This window comes from Marmota monax, unplaced genomic scaffold (assembly GCF_021218885.2).
Source record: "Marmota monax isolate L192 unplaced genomic scaffold, Marmota_monax_Labrador192_F-V1.1 WCK01_AAM20220418_F8-fsc00633, whole genome shotgun sequence".
NCBI lineage: Eukaryota > Metazoa > Chordata > Mammalia > Rodentia > Sciuridae > Marmota > Marmota monax.
The window spans coordinates 991,325-1,007,563 of record NW_026695216.1 but is presented as its reverse complement, the minus strand read 5'-3'; the positions used below and the strand labels follow the sequence as shown (position 1 = coordinate 1,007,563).

At 45.9% G+C, this 16,239-nt stretch overlaps 1 protein-coding gene across 2 annotated transcripts; it reads right to left on the bottom strand.

The window, feature by feature from the left end:
* Positions 1-3,487: 3,487 nt before the first annotated feature.
* On the bottom strand, positions 3,488-12,080 carry Fam110c (family with sequence similarity 110 member C). Of its 2 annotated transcripts, XM_046431990.1 has the most exons (3): positions 11,981-12,080; positions 10,535-11,673; positions 3,488-6,983 (listed from the first exon to the last, which is right to left on the bottom strand). In XM_046431990.1, exon 2 carries the CDS (start codon positions 11,532-11,534, stop codon positions 10,566-10,568), a length of 969 nt encoding a protein of 322 aa, XP_046287946.1. In that variant the 5' UTR covers positions 11,535-11,673; positions 11,981-12,080; the 3' UTR covers positions 3,488-6,983; positions 10,535-10,565. The 2 variants fall into 2 exon arrangements, with proteins under 2 accessions (XP_046287946.1, XP_046287945.1); XM_046431989.2 differs by lacking the exon at positions 11,981-12,080 and having other exon boundaries at positions 10,535-11,715.
* Positions 12,081-16,239: the final 4,159 nt, after the last annotated feature.

Sequence of the window (16,239 nt, the reverse complement as noted above, 5' to 3'; positions counted from 1 at the left end):
TCCTGCAGAGGCAAGGGAGACCCCTTGGAGGGTGCCACAGACTAACTCTGGAATTAGCTCTCTGTAATTTAACATGAAACCACATGATGCCTCTTATCTCCTCTGTAGTGTTCTCTAGCATCTGTGTTTATGTTTATAGCAGAGGTGTAGCCAGCCTCTCTCATCCTGAACTAACAGATGTGTAGCAGAGAGCACCCAGGTACACCCAGGGCACCACGGTGTACACTGCTTACCTTTCCTAAGCATAAGTACTACTGTGTTCCCAGTGCCCTGGAGGTGTATGGCCTGACTTCTATGAGCATGTGGAAGCCTGCGATTCTTTCCCTGCTTCTGCCTATGGTCTGGGCAGGTGAGACTCTTATCTTACCATGTGCAGAGACTCAAGCAATTCATTGACTCCAGACAGTGGAAGGTGCTTTGAAGCCTGTGACTTACTAATAACAATGGTATTCATTGTCTTTATTCTTGTTTTGTAACTTACTCTAAACAGAAAAAAAAAGGCTTTCTGATTAGAATCATGATTTGTTACAGTAGGAATGAACTTTCTGTCTAAGGGTGAAGTATTAGATGCAAGCTCTCATATAACATTATATACTTTACATTTATATTTAGAAAATCTGAATATTAAAAATGAGCTAATGGAACCATAAAAACAAAACATACAAAAAATCAGATAAGGGTTGGGGTTGTGGCTCAGTGGTGGAGTGCTTGCCTGGCATGTGTGGGGTACTGGGTTCAAGATATAAATGAATGAATAATATATATATAAATGAATGAATAAAATGAAGGTCCATCAACATCTAAAAATATATATATTAAAAAAATCAGATAAGTACCCTAGAATTGGAGTTGTGAGTGTACAGAGGACTAAGTGCTGCAGCTGTCCACCTTGTGAATGTCAGCCTCACTATGCTGTGTCCCTGAAACCAGCCAGGGCTACAGGCCACTGCCTTTCTCACAAGACCCATCCAAGCCCTCATAAGTATGTTCTGAGCTACCAGGGACCATCTAGACCTAAAAAGCAGGCACTGGTCTTCCTGCAGCTAAGAGTAGAAAGCTATTTGTAGGTGTGCATGAATCACTGGAATCCTAGCCAAAGCAGTCAGGAGCTAGCATGCCAAAACAGGGCAGAACACACACGTGAGTGCACACAAGAACACACCAGCATGTGAGCACAGGCATGCACACATGCATACACCCTGTATAGAACTCCTGAATGGCCTATGTGCTAGAGGAGCTTTGTTACACAGTGATTAGTGGTGACTCTCAAAGAAATATGCAGGGGTTTTGGACACATGGCTGTAGGAAAACCCAGCACAAGATTAAAACAGATTCAGCCCACAAACGACTCCATGTCACCAGTCCCTCATGTCCAGAAACTTCCAGCACCTGGATCCTAACTTCAGGGTCACCTACGTCAGGGAGGAAGCACCCTAAGCTGCCCAAATTCAGGGCCAGAGTGAAATACCAGACGGCACTAACAGTGGAAGGTGACTCCAGTGTCTCTGATACAGTCTCCTCAGAGGTGGAATAAAGTCAGGGCAGGAATTTGTCATCAGGATGTGTTAATGGAGACTCCCGCTCAGGGCGTACAGCAGCCAGGACTTGGTGCAAAAACTTGAAGATCCCTGCACATGGGCCATTGGTGGCCCTACTCATGCCATGCTCCCTGTAACAGTGCTCCAGGAGGAGCAGGGCAGGGGGGAGTATTTGCCTTTCTTCTGGGCCACCAGGAGCTGGGCAGCTGTGTGTGCATTGAGCCTTGAGTTCCTCCTAGGAGAGGAGAGGGCTGAACTCTGGAATTTCTAGCTATGACCTGTGAGAGGCCATCCTCACATGTGATTTGTTACCTCCCTGGCTGGGCGAGAGGCGCTTAGGCACAGCTGTGTCAGAGTTTTCCCCACCCTTCTCCAGGTCCAAGGGCTTGTCCGTGCAGAGGCATGTCTGGCCACTACCCCGAAGACCCAATCGTTGCCCCCGACCTTGGGATGCTGCCCCCCTTAACCTTCATTGGATGGGATTTTCCCCGGAATTTTTTGTTCCCAATAAAAGTCCACTCCCTGGTGTGTTCTCTCTCTCTCTCTCACTAGCCTCTTCAGTAAACCTCACTACTGCATTAGGTGGCTTGAGGCTGGAGCTAGGAGGAGCCGTCCTGGAGCTGGTTTAAAGGTAATTAGAGTCTTGTCTCTTTAGTTTAAAACTCCCTAGTGGTTTCTCACGATTCGAACCTTCTTTCATGAAGCCAGTGTGGGTCTCGGGCTAAAATGATCCTCTGCAGTCCTGGTCAAGTGGGTCTCTGCCAGTTAACCAGATGCCCACCTGGGTTCTCTCTTGGTACCTCATGCAGTCTTTCCAGGGGCTGGTGTGAATTCAGGGGAACCCTGGACAAATTCCCTCTGCTCTGTGATGCTGCAGTCCTGACTTGCCAAGTATGCTAAGGAGAAGACAGGACCCCTGAATCCTGACAGCATTGCCCTGGTGAGCCCTAGCCTGCACCTGCTGTTTACCTCCATGTGTGTCTGAGAGGCTATGCTCAGAAGATAAGGAAAGACCTCACAGGCTGTGAATCACATTGACTCTTACTTCTTTCCCTAAGTTGAAAAGTAGACTCCCTTCAAAACCCAAAGGCAGCTGTCAGTGCCTTCCAACAACCTTCTGAGCAAGAAGCTGGCTGTACTGAGGCCAGTGTGTTCTGCTTTCTCTTCTGTTCAAACTTCAAAGCTCAAGATTGATATAAACCTCTCAGAGAAAAAAACAAAGCCATTTAAACATCTGCCTGTTCTCTTTCGCTGTTGCTTGGTTTATTTTATATGATGTAGACTTTAAGTCCTATTTATGATTCAGGTAGATTGGCCACCAAATAGAAACCATGAAGTAGAAGGGCAAAATAAACTCATAATCAGGTTCATAGCACAACTTGCTGCTTCACTAACTCTGCTTTATTCCCTTCCTTCTCTGCCAGCCTCCCTTTATTTGTCTTCTTTCCATCATCAACACCCACCCATCTATTATCATCTATCAATATCCATTATCATTTATCATCCACCCATCATCAATCAATCATCTATTATCCATCCATCCATCATCTATCATCCATCTATCACCCACCCATCATCAATCATTTATCATCCATCCATCATCTATCCATTATCATCCACCCATCATCAGTCTATCTTTTCTTCCTTTATAACCTATCATCCATCCATCATCTAACATCATCCATACATCATTATCTATCATCAATCCATCCATCATCATCTAACATTATTCATTTATCCATCCATCCATCATCATCTCTTTCCTTATTGGATACCTGGTCCCCCTGGAACTGAAGTCCCATGATGGCAGGGAGCTGTGTGAAACCCTCATACCTAGTGCAGTGTTGGCTCCTTGACACATGCATGTAGTGAATTCTCCATTGCCCTCAGTGACATCCCTGATTAAAGTCACTATTGCTCAGGTGTACCATTGTTTTGATACCACAAGGTAAACAGCAAGGATTTGGGTTTAATTAATTTTATAATTTCCTGTTCTGGAACTTATGTAATTAAAAGTCCTACTTAAGCTCAAATTGAGCACCTCATAGGGTCTACTGAAGCCAGAACCCAGTTTTCTCTGTGTCTGAGCCTCTAGTTGATTCTCAATTTCTAAAGAAATTAATATTCTATTTTCACTCAAAGGTGAATCATTATTAATGGCTTAATGTAGCTTCCTCTTAAGACAGCATTCCAATGTTAGTGACTATTTTGAAGGAGATAACCTAATGATATCAGTTACTCAGAGTCTGAGGCACAGATACAGAGGTGATGAGGGAGGCGGCACACTTGCTGGTGCTTCTGTGACTTGTCCCCGGCAGCTGCTCCCTGCTACTCCCAAGGCCAAGCCTACAAGCTGCAGGCTGAGACATTCAATTTCCTACTTGTTTGATATTCAATCTGGAACACGTAAAGATTGTGTAAATGTATCTAATTCATCAGTGAACACAAAATGTTCAAACAGCTAGCCACTGTGTGTAACTCTATTGCTTCTTGAAATTTCAAGAGGTAACTGAAAAGTATGACCACTGCTATTAGGTGGCCATGGGGGTGGTGGAGTTCTTCAAGAAAACATGGAGTTGAGGCACTTACTCTCTTTAAGAAGGCCCATCTGTGAGTGCTGGCATAGATTAGACATAGCTGTTGCAAGGCTGGAAAGAAACCCATCTGGCTTGGGCAGTGCAGCAGGAGCAGACAGGCTCCCTTACCTGCCTACCAGCCAATCCACACAAAGCCCAAGACAGCAGGGCTTGCCCTCCCTGAGAGAGCTCAAGAGAAAGGTAAAAATTGCCTTCATTTTTATGCCAGATTTCCAGTGGTAATATTAGTAAAACATAAAATCTTTTTAAAGCAAAAGACTGATAAAACAGTGCAAGACAAAGTGCTAAATATCCATGTGGCTTTCACTGCAGCTCATCTCGGGTGGCCCAAGGGCCACCTAGACCAAGCCTGGGGTGCTTCCTCTACTGCTGCTGGTAGCCCAGGAGGCAACATTCCAGAAGAAAGGCAGAAACGCAGACTGGAGGGATTCTGGATTACAATGAGCACATTCTCCCTTCAGGAAAGTTTGACCTTGCTCACAGATGGAGATGCAAAACATACTTTATTTCTTTAATACAGAGTATAAAATATTGCTCTCTGGCTGCAAGTGTGTGCAGGAAAGACCTACTAGAAATATCTCCAGCAACTCTGTGGCATGGTGTTTTAGGGCACCATGGGCAGCAAGTATGAACCTTGAACCACTGGGCGTGGCAGAGTCCAATGGCCTGCTGTAAATGCTTGCATGCATGTAGAATGAGGGAGCTGAACAGTGCGTGCACACCTGGGGCAGTGCTAGTCTGCAACCACAGAGGAAGAGGTTGAGTTACCTTCTTTGCTCTACCATCATTGTCTCCCTTCTGACTTTTTATCCCATTATATGTGTGCACACTCTTTCATGGACAATTGAAAGACTCTTGCAGCAGTCCCTGTGGCTCAGCCTTGTGGAATGTAAGTAGATGGAGCAGCAGCTGGACTCTCAGGTGCTCAGCAATTGGGGCAATTCAGGGCTAGGACAGAGTGTCTCCCTGCAGCCACACACCCGCACATGCAGCTGAGGAATGCATCTGGAGGGGTAAGGCAGCCAGGTTGCTTCCTCTGCACTAACACCACTTGCTATCCACTCCCCAGGCCTCCCCTCTGGTATCTGCTTCCAGGATTCACTTCAAGTGAACTCCTCTCTTTCCCATACCACCACTGAAAGCAAAGATGATTCTGGAAGATGTTGGGGGCTTCAAGTGGAAACCAATTGGTTTCATATTTTTCATCCATTTTATGAAAGGCGAGTGTGACCTCGGCTGTCAGTCACTCTGTTCTGACAGCAGAAAGGCATGCAGGGTTCAGTTAAAGCATTCACATATAAAATTAGTGGGACATCTGAAATGAGAGATGTGGGTATATGAAAGATCTCACCTTTGATGTCCTTTACACTAAATGAAATACAGTGAACAGCAAAACAGCAGCACTGCAGAGCAATTACCAGGGCACACGTTCTCAAACAGGCGCTGCTTCTCAACTCTTCCCTGGAACCATGTGGAAACAAACCACAGGACTGAGCACCCTGCAGAGTGGCCAGCACTCCACTGCAGTCACAAGACAAGAAGAAACTAATCTACAACAGAAATGATATACTGACGGCCACACAAAGTAAAGTGAAACTGCCCAGAGACTAGCAACCGAAACTCAGAGATCTGCTCTCACGATAAAACAGTCACAATTTTTAAGCAAATACATGAATATATTAAAATGTTATTATTATGAAATGTTATAATTGAGATATCCATTTCTTCCCACAATCTTCCCTTGAATAATTTTGTTTTTGAAGAGATATATTTTGATAAAATGTGGTAAGCTTTCAAAGAGTTGACTAGGTGACAAATTCTCTTTTGGTTCTCAGGGACAGAAGATTCCCTTGAAAGGTTCCGAATCTGTGACCCCTTTTCCCTGAGCATGTTAAGTCAGGGCCCCAGCAGCTCCCATGTACATGCAGATCCCGGAGTCTCCCAATATCAGATCCCATCCCTGCCTGTAAAACATGCTTTCTGCAGAGGGAACGATGCCAAATCCAGGTGAGTCCATGGTGTGTGGAGTGTGCACTAGACCAGGGCCTGGGCCACGAAGAGCTCCTGTTTCATGGGGTCATGTGCATGTGGGCCAGATGTCTCTCCCCTGCAGATGAGAATGGGGGCACTGCCTGCATTCTGCTTGGGAATGCCACTTCAGACCCGACAAGAGGACCAAAAGAATCTTCACCAACTCTCAGGAAACTGTCCAGGGACAATAAAGTTCTTTACTAAGCAAGACCTTTGCTTCTGTATATCTTCTTCTGCATCTTTCCACATGGCTACTACCTAGCAGTAGGGAGTGGTATTGACCCTATTGTCCTGGAGGGATTCTAAATGTGCTTCCTCACTCATGGAAGAAGACGATCAGTCATGCTGTTTGGGAAAATTCAGTTGGTAGTGAGTGGTGCTTTGTAGTTCAGAGTGAAGCTTTGAAGACCAAGTGTGTCTGCTGTCAGCCACAGCATTGAACCAGAAAGCTTCTTGGTGGTTACAGAACTTTACCTGGACCAACCAGTCAAAAGGAATAAGTAACATGCCACTCATGCTTGAATTTCATGCTTTTCTCCTTTTTGTTTAAAAAGAAATTAAATATTGTAAAAATGCATTGTAGTATCTCTTTGTCACCAAGTCAGTAAAAACGATACCCTGGGCAAATCTCCCATCACCTTTCTACCTCCTCCTCAGCATGCCAACCCTTCTGCAGTCAGCAAGCTTTGTCAGCAGGATATTCCATTCCCAGAAAAGCAGTAGTCATGTGTCCTTGAGGCACACTGCACAAATGGCCTGGGGTTTCAAGTCATCCAGAACATCAAGGGGTCCTTTTGTCACCAGGAAGGTCTGTTTCCTGAGTAGTAAAAAAAGAACAAACATGATTAGCTCCTGTCTGCTGAAGAATGTTCGCTGCAAAGCCTGGCCCTGTCGTCTTGGGTTTGTGATATCTCTTCATTTCAAAGCATCTCCTTTTTGTGTTTTAAAGTTGGAAATACGTTGATAAGACTTCTGTCACCTGGGTTCTCTGTCATAACAAATCTCCATGTTCCTGCAGGCCTTTTTCTGGACATCTAAAAGTCCTCTGTGCCTCCTACTACTCCTAGTACAGTGAAGACAACTGGTCTAAACGCTGACAAGGCCATGCTGACATTAACCTAAGCTCAGGCCTGGGGGACAAAACAGAGATCAAGGCAGGAGGCCCCTCTCATGTTGGAAGGCAAACAGCTCCATGCTTTTCAAGGAGCAGCATCTCTAAGGTGCTGTCCAGGAGACAAGAAAGATGGCCTTATAGCCCTCAGCCACTTTCACCCACACTGTGCTCCTGTAGGGCTTCCTAGATTGGAGCAAAGGAAGAAGCAGAGACAGGGTGCCCCTGTCCATGTGTTGGGTGCCACTGTATCTTTCCAATGAAAGATCTAATTCTTCCCACAGGTTCTCAGTGGGCTTCTATGGGTTATCCTTCTTTACCAAAGAGAAATGTGGAGGGGTCTGTAAGGTCTGAAAGTTTTTGTCTTGATATTAAGCAATGTTTATCTGTAATTATCCCAAAGGGCAAGTTCCTATTCTATAAGTTTCTAACATAACCAGTAAGTTATATTTTTTTTATGTAAAAGATGAGAATCAGAAAGATCTAAATTTTGGAAGTATTCAATTTGATGAGTTTAAGAACAGAAGGTAACTAAGAGCCAGGGAATCAAAGAGTAATTCTTATTAACTGTACTCAGAGACACAGAGACTCTGAGAGTACCAGGACTGCCCCTGTGTCCAGGTATAATGGTCCATTACTCGATAGTCCTCAGTGGTCAGATTGTAGACTCTATGAGCCATGTTTCAGTTCTGATATTTTTAAATCTCACATGCAAACATTTTTACCCATGTGACAAGAATGTATAAATTTTTTGTTCTGGATGGAATATATTTATTAAAATTTATAAAGCTCTGTTTGCCAAGGGGGAAACCTCTGTGTAAGATACATTTAAATTATTTACTTATAAAGCCTACCTTTCATCTCAATTATTCTAAATTGTTCATGAAATCCCAACATGAGTCTTTTGAGAATTGCAGCACAAGTGTTCTGGCAAACTACAGGAAAGGCAGAGCCCAGCTCCTGGCTACACATCTTGTAGAGCTCAGGGAACTCTTCCAGAGGAGTCACTTGTGTGGAGAAAGCAGGGGCCACCCCAAAGCCCCTGTGCACAGCCCAGCTGTGGGCCTCAGGCACCTTGGCCCCCTGGACACTGCTTCTCAGAGGAAACAAGCCTGGTGGCAGCATGAAGAGGGCTGTGGTGCTGAGCAGTCAGCCGCCCGGTGAGCTGGAGGAGGCTCACTCTGCCCACAGCCCTCCGGGCAGCACTGTACTTTCCAGGAGCACAGCCTGCCTATGCTTCTGGGGGAGCAAATCTGTGAGTTCAGTGTTGAGCTGGTGATGGCCAGTGCTAGGCAGAAGCCAGGATAACTTCTCTTCACTATTTCCCAAATGCTACAGGCAATCAACACACCTCAGCCCTGCTTGCGCAACAACAGCTCAGAAAGCAAGTGACTTGTTCCTCCTTCCAATAAACAGGACGAAGCTGGAGAAAGAAACAGGGTGGGTAATGGAAGCGGTGAACCTCTGTCCTACATCCACCCTCCCTGGGTGCTTTCCCACACCAGCCCCACTCTTCCAGTTGCTTCAATGATCTGCCCTTAGCACAGGGGCACGTTCTCACAGCTCAACTAAACTTCTTATATTTTTCATATATTCAAGCCTAAAAAGGCTTGGGAAGGTTATTTTGCATATTAAATCCAAGTTCTCTTCAGTGATGGATGTGGGTCTGGAGGGATCAAGGGGCTTCTGTTTTCATATTGTCCTCCTGTCACCTCAGCACAAATAGCCCCCTTCCACCTGCAGCCGCCTGGAGAATTCCTTCACAATTGCTTCCGCAACTGTCCATTAAGCAGTACTTGCTTGCTTTCCTTTTTCAGGGTTTGATCTCAAAACATAGATACACAAATTATTGATTTGCAGAAATGAAATGCTAAGACTGGACACCATCTGCCTGCTCCCTTTGTTTCACAGACCAAGAAGGCCTGGACTAAAAACACAGGAGGCACATGGCCACAGAGGCAAGCCCTGAGGACACTCATTGCCAGGTCACATGCCCCAGGACAGCACCTGCTCTGGATGCTCACAGCATCACCATGGCATGTCCCTGTCAGCATCCATTCACTTCAGATCCAAACAACTCAATGGAAAGTACAAGTTACTTCTTTAAGTTTGCTTGCCTATTTACATTCTTTGGGGATTGAGTTTAGAGTAAAATGTCCTCCATGTTCAACAAAACAGTGATTCACCTCTGTACTAAGGCCACTTGGAGAAGTTCTTGGGTTTTTCCCCGTCTTCAATACAGGAGAACTGAGTGCAAGCATTTCTGCAGCAGCCCTCCACAATTCCACAGGCCAATGTTGTGCTTTCAATTAGTATCACAGTGGCGGACAAAATAATGATTTTTTAAAAAGAATTTATAGCAAGCTGTTTGTTATTGAAGGGTGACAGGAAAAAAAAAGATGTTACTGTGTCTAAATCCTTAGTTCTCAAAGAAAACTCTGAAAATGGCCTTCTCTTTGCTATTCCCCAAATGGCACAGGGACTGAGAGGACAATGGAGAATCAACACACATCAGCCCCTCAGGCTGAAGAACTGAAAGTTAGACCTATACTACTGGTATTCAAAGGAAATAAATTTATTCTGTTTTATCATCAGAGGCAAATAAACTACAGAATCAAGACAGTTTGGAATGTTGAATACTACTTACTAGAATCATAGCAGTTTAAACTCTGATGCAATCTAGTCCAATTCCTCCAGTTCAAAAAACAGAAGCCCTCAAAAAAATTTAAATAAAATTTTACCAAGTAAGGATCTTTCTTGCTAAACCAATGCCAAACTGCTGCAAAGATCCCTTGGAGAGTTCTTACCAAAGTAAAGGCCTTCAGGAAGGGGTATGGAAGGTGAGACAGCAGCACCTACCTGGGCTGCAGGTGCACAGGACTTAAAGTAGCTCCACAGCAAGTTTGTCCCAGTGCACATACATACTAGGGCTCTGAGGCTACTTTCAAAGCAGGGGATGATGATTCAGGGGAGTAAAAGTGCTCCCAAGATCTTTTATATTTCTGATTTCCTCTCTTCTAACTCAGTGTGACCTTTCCAGGCGATCAAATTCAGCCCTGGTCTGCCAGCACCTGCATCTGGGCCCTTTGGTCTGGCTGCAGTGATTCCACCAGGAGCCTCTCCATTTCTTAGGCCCTTACCAACATAGGGGCTTTATTTTAAGTGAAAGTTATAATTGGACGGCATTCAGTTTAGTCCTACTCAGCAACCTGAACACAGACTCCTGCCACTGTCCCCCAAGCTTTTTGGGCACGCACCTGAGGTCCTGGTGTCCTTGGACGCAGGCCTTCAAGCAGGCCCCTGGCTGGGGGTCTCCTTGGCCTTCTTGCAGGTGTACAGCCACTTAATGATGCGGGCATTTCTCTCGACCACGGAGGTAGTGCTGGGCACCTGCTCTACGAGCTCCTCCTCCTGCAGCCCATCGTTGACCTCGTCGCTGTGCCGAGAGAAGCCACTGTCGAAAGTGGCCACACTTACGCTACGCACCTTGAGGGCGACACAATCGGACCCTGCGGAGAAGTTGTCCTTCCCAAGAGCCTCTACCACCTCGGGATCCAGGCCGCAGTACAGGAAGAAGGTGTCAAACTCGGCCTTGGCCAGGGAGTAGCGGGAGCCGAGGTCTGACTGCGAGCGCTGAAGCCCCCGACGTCTGGCCACCAGCAGCTCCTTACCAGCGCACGAAGCCTGGCCCCCCGGGGTCGCTGCTGAAGGCAGGGCGGGGTCCCCGGGCTCTGGGCCCGCGGCACCGACTGGGGCCGCAGTCGCAGCCACCAGGAAAGGCTTTGCGGGTGCGGCCTCCCTGCCGCGGGCATGGCTCTCCTCCCCCGCCCCGGGCGTTTGGAAGGACTCCGGCGCCTTGTCTTTGCTCGGTCCCTGGAAAAGTTTCTTCACCAGGCCTCCCCTGGGGCCGTCGGTACCCGGCCCTCGGACGAACTCGCATTTCTGCCGGTAGATGACTAGTGAGTCAGGCCTCAGAGACTTCCGCGCGATAGCCCTGCGCGCCACCGGCGCGGGGACGCGGGCCGCAGCAGCCGGGTCACAGCGCTGCCCCACGGGCGTCCCAGGGCTGCGGCCCTCAGAAGCGGGGTCCAGATGGGCCCCCGGCAGGCCTCGAACGTACTTGGCGCGGTCCGCAGCGAGCCTCTCCACCGCGCTCCTGCGCGCCGGCCGCACTGCGTGCGCGTCCCGCAAGGCCTCGGAGTCCGGGGGAGGCGGCTGCTCGCCGGCAGACGCGTTCTGGGCAGGCAGAGCGCGCATCCTCGCCGGGCACAGACCCGCCGGGCTCGCGTCCTCCCGGGTTTCGGCGCCCGTGGGTCCCAGGCCTGTTCCGAAGTCCGCTCGGGGTGGGGAGTGGCGCCGCAGGGTCGGGCCGCTCAGGTCCGGAATTGGGGCGAGTCTGAGTTCGTTTGGGCAGGTGAATCACCCCAGTCCCCGCCCGCTGGCTCCTCCCACCTGCCCGCCACCACCCGCCACCCAGTCCCAGGTCCTAGTCGCCTCCGCCAGGTGTCCCCGCCCCCCATCCTACAGTGTCCCCGCCCTTGTCGGTCCCCACCTCCTCACCTCTGGGCCGGTATCCCTGCCTCCTCACCTCTAGCCGGGTATCCCAGCCAGGTGGGCCCTCAGCCTCCGCCCCTCCTCTCAGTGTCCCCTCCCTTGTTCTTCCCTAGACTTCTCTCCTCTGACCCAAGCCGTCTCTCTTCTACCTTAGCAGGCTATGGGGAGGGCCAAGCCGTCCCCTGGGGCAGAGATGGGAGGAACCACGCCCTTTCAGCTCCAGGTGTCAGCCATTTCCTTCCAGTCCCGGAATCCCTGAGGGCACTGGCGGACAGGGCGTTTATTGAGAGGGGAGGGCCAAGGGGACGGGCTCCCTAAGGCAGGTGCCTTGTGTCCTTTGATTTCTTAAAGTGATCTCAGCGTGCTTGGACTCTTGACTGTTTTCCTTAGTTTCTACCAGAGCCCATAGTATCACAAAAGAAGAGGATAGAAAACGAAAGAAACTTTGGCGCTCAGGGTCAGTCTGTTTGGAGGAACCCAGGACCTTTGGGAAGGACCAGAGGATGGTGAAACTGCGGGCAGTGCGCCTAGAAGTGCTGAAAGTGTAAGAAAATGTTTCCAAAATTCCATTCTTTTCAGACAATGGACAAAGGACTAAAAATATCTGACAAACAAGTGAAATACATGTGTTATCTCCTACAGGGGTGTGGCTCTGGGATGCTCCCAGCACTTGGCTGTAGTGCCTGTTCTGCTGCCTTACTGAAACCTGTTTTTAGCACCAGAGGGCACCAGAAGTGGTCTGGCCCCTGGGAGAGAGCAACAGGGGGTGTCCATTGGTCCTGGGGGAAGGGAGAAGCCCAGAACCACACTTCCCAGATAACCCTGCTGGCAAACGTGGCACTTACAGATAGAGACAGGGGAGAGAGGGAATATGAAACAAATCAGAATGTGCTCCAAGGTTGAGGGCTGGAAGGTAGGTGTGCCTGGTCTCTACTCACCAGACCTGGGGTCCCAGAGGACAAACCTTCTCAATTGTTTGGCTGAACCTGACTCCTGTCACTGCCTCTTGGGCAGCAGCAGCAGTTCTGAGAGAATCCTAAGCCAGGGACTCTGGAATTTGAACCTGGGCCCAAATTTACCAGTCATATTCCTTTGAACAGGTGGTACTTATAGGGGACTTTATTTGTCATCTGCAGAAACCCTGTTTTTATAGTGTGCCCTGTAGTGAGTGCCAAGTAAATGTGAGGTTAAGGCCTCTGCCTCCTGATGTGGGAACTGTAGACCGCTGGTTGCTGATCTGTAATCCACAGCCAGGTCTTGTCAGTTACAGAGAATTCTTATTAAAGGGCTCGGCACTTCATCTGGTAAAGAGTGGATTTTCAATAAAAGTTAAATTTTCTTGTTTTGATGAGGATATTATGATAACTGTTTGCTACTTTTGAATCAAAGTTAATGAATTTGCATATGAGCACTGGACACATTAAAAATAGTTTCACTTCTATAGATAGTTACATTTAAGACATTTTTATTTGATTAATTTTATTTATGTCTATGATCTCCCACCTCTTAAGCAGATAACTTACTGGAATAATGGAACTGAAGTAGTAAGATACTGACAGAGAAATTTCTTGACTGGAAGTATCAACTTTGAGAACATTTCCTTCCTGGTATTCACCTTGAAAGATGTGAGGGCAAAACAAAGTGCAAATGGACTGAATGATCCCATAACTCAACTCTGGGAATTTGTCCCTGGGAGCTCACAGTACGTGTGTGCAGCAGGAGGGCACCCACTGCAGAAGGGCCTGCAGTCAACCAGCAGGCGGCAGCAGAAGGGAGGCTGGGTGATGAGTGGCACTGTTGATGATTCAGAAGGAACTGAAGAAGCCTGGGGGAGAGTGTTGTGGTGTTTATGTGGGCACCGGAAGCGGCAGCACTGTGAGTGGTGCAATGATTAATTTGTGGATCAACTTACCTGAGTGATGGTGCTAACAGCTGTGGTCAGACTCATTCTGAGTGCTTCTTCGAGTGAAGCAGATTGCCCTCCCCAATGTGGAGGGGCCTCATCCAGTCATAGAGTGAAGGCTGGCCTCCTCTTGAGCAAGAGGAGATTCTCCAGCTTTCATCAGACTGGAACTGCCACCCTGTCTTTCCCTTGTTTCCTGGCCTGCTGGCAACCCTATGAACTTTGGACTGATCAGTCTTCACAACCTCATGGCCAGTTCCTTTAGATAGGTCTCCTTTTATGTGTGATAGCCATATGTTCTTGGTTCTTTTTGTCTGGAGAACCCTGACCAACACAGCAGGTTAGGAATACAAGACTGAAAGGAAGAGAGGCTGAGATGAATAGATGCGCAGAGACTGGTGACCCTTGGATGTAGAGGGCAGAATGGAACAAAGAGCTTGGCAGGCTTTGCTGATCTGACTTGGGGACTGCAATTGTCCCAAATTAAGTCATTATGAAGGGGTGGGTATTTAAGAGGAGAGAATCAATGTTGAGGTATGCTCCTAATATCCCTAGTTTTTCTAGTGTTTTGAACAGGAAGGTGTGCTGTATTATGTCAGTTGCTTTTTCTGCATCTATTGAGATGATCTTATGATTCTTGTTTTTAAGTCTATTAATATGATGAATTACGTTTATTGATTTATGTATGTTGAACCAACCCTGCATCCCTGGAATGAATCCTACTTGATCATAGTGCACTACCTTTTTAATATGTTTTTGTATGTGATTTGCCAGAATTTTACTGAGAATTTTTGCATCTATGTTCATTAGGAATATTGGTTTGAAGTTTTCTTTCCCTGGTGGGTCTTTGTCTGATTTTGGTGTCAGGGTGACTAGTATCATAGAATGAGTTTGGAAGGGTTTCCTTCTTTTCTATTTCTTGGCATACTTTGAGGAGTATTGGTGTTAATTCTTCTTTGACAGTCTTATAGAACTCAGCTGAGAATCCATCTGGTTCTAGGTTTTTCTTGGTTGGTAGGCTTTTGATGGCATTTTTTTTATTTCATTATTTGACATTGATCTGTTTAAAGCATGTATGACATCCTCATTTAGTTTGGGTAGAAATTTGTTGATGTCTTTGATATTTCTATTTCTTTAGAGTATAAATTTTCAAAATAGTTTCTAATTATCTTCTGTATTTAGACATATTTGTTGTGATATTTCCTTCCTCATCTTGAATTTTAGTAATTTGAGTTTTCTTTGTTTTTCTTTTCATTAGCATGGCCAGAGGTTTGATCTATTTATTTATTTTTTCAAAAAAAACCCAACTTTTTGTTTTGTCAGATTTTTCAATTGTTTCTTGTTTTAATTTCATTGATCTCAGCTCTAATTTTAATTATTTTCTGTCTTCTATTGCTTTTGGTGTTGATTTGTTCTTCTTTTTCTAGGGCTTTGAGATGTAGTGTTAGGTGATTTATTTGTTGACTTTTTATTCTTTTAATGAATGCACTCAATGTAATAAACTTTCCTCTTAGTACTGCCTTCATAGTGTCCCAGAGATTTTGATATGTTGTATCAGTATTCTCATTTAACTCTAAGATTTCTTTTTTATTTCATCCTTGATTTCTATCATCCATTCATCATTTAATTGTATATTACTTAGTCTCCATTTGTTACAGTAGCTTCTACTTTTTATTTTATCATTGATTTCTGATTTCATTCCATTGTGATCTGATAGAATGCAGGGTATTATCTCTGCTTTTTTGTATTTACTAAGAGTTGCTTTGTGGCATAAGGAATGGTCTATTTTAGAGAAGGAGCCATGTGCTGCTGAGAAGAAAGTATATTTGCTCATTGATGGATGAAATATTCTATATATGTCTGTTAAGTCTAAATTATTGATTGTATTATTTAGTTCTACAGTTTCCTATTTAGTTTTTGTTTGGAAGATCTGTTCAGTAGTGAGAGAGGTGTGTTAACGTTCACCCAGAATCATTGCATTGTGGTCTATTTGACTCTTGAAATTGAGAAGGGTTTGTTTGATGTACATAGATGCTCCATTGTTTGGGGCATACATATTTATAATTGTTGTGTCCTTCTTATATATATACTTCCCTTGAGAATCATGAAATGTCCTTCTTTGTCCCTTCTGATTAACTTTGGTTTGAAGTCTTCTTTATCTGAAATGAGAATGGAAACTCCTGCTTGTTTGTGCAATCCGTATGAGTGATAAGATGTTCCCATCCTTTCACCTTCAGCCTGTGGATGTCTTTGCCTGTGAGGTGAGTCTCTTAAAGACAGCATATTGTTGGGTCTTGCTTTTTAATCCAATCTGCCAGTCTACGTCTTTTGATTGATGAGTTTAGGCCATTAATATTCAAGGCTATTATTGAGATATGATTTGAATTCCCTGTCATTTTGATTTATTTCTGGTTTTTGATTTGTCCTAGTTTCTCATTTGGTTGAATGTCACTTTAGTGTAGATCCTCTTTGCTGGTTTTCACTTTTTTTTTTTCACTTCATCCT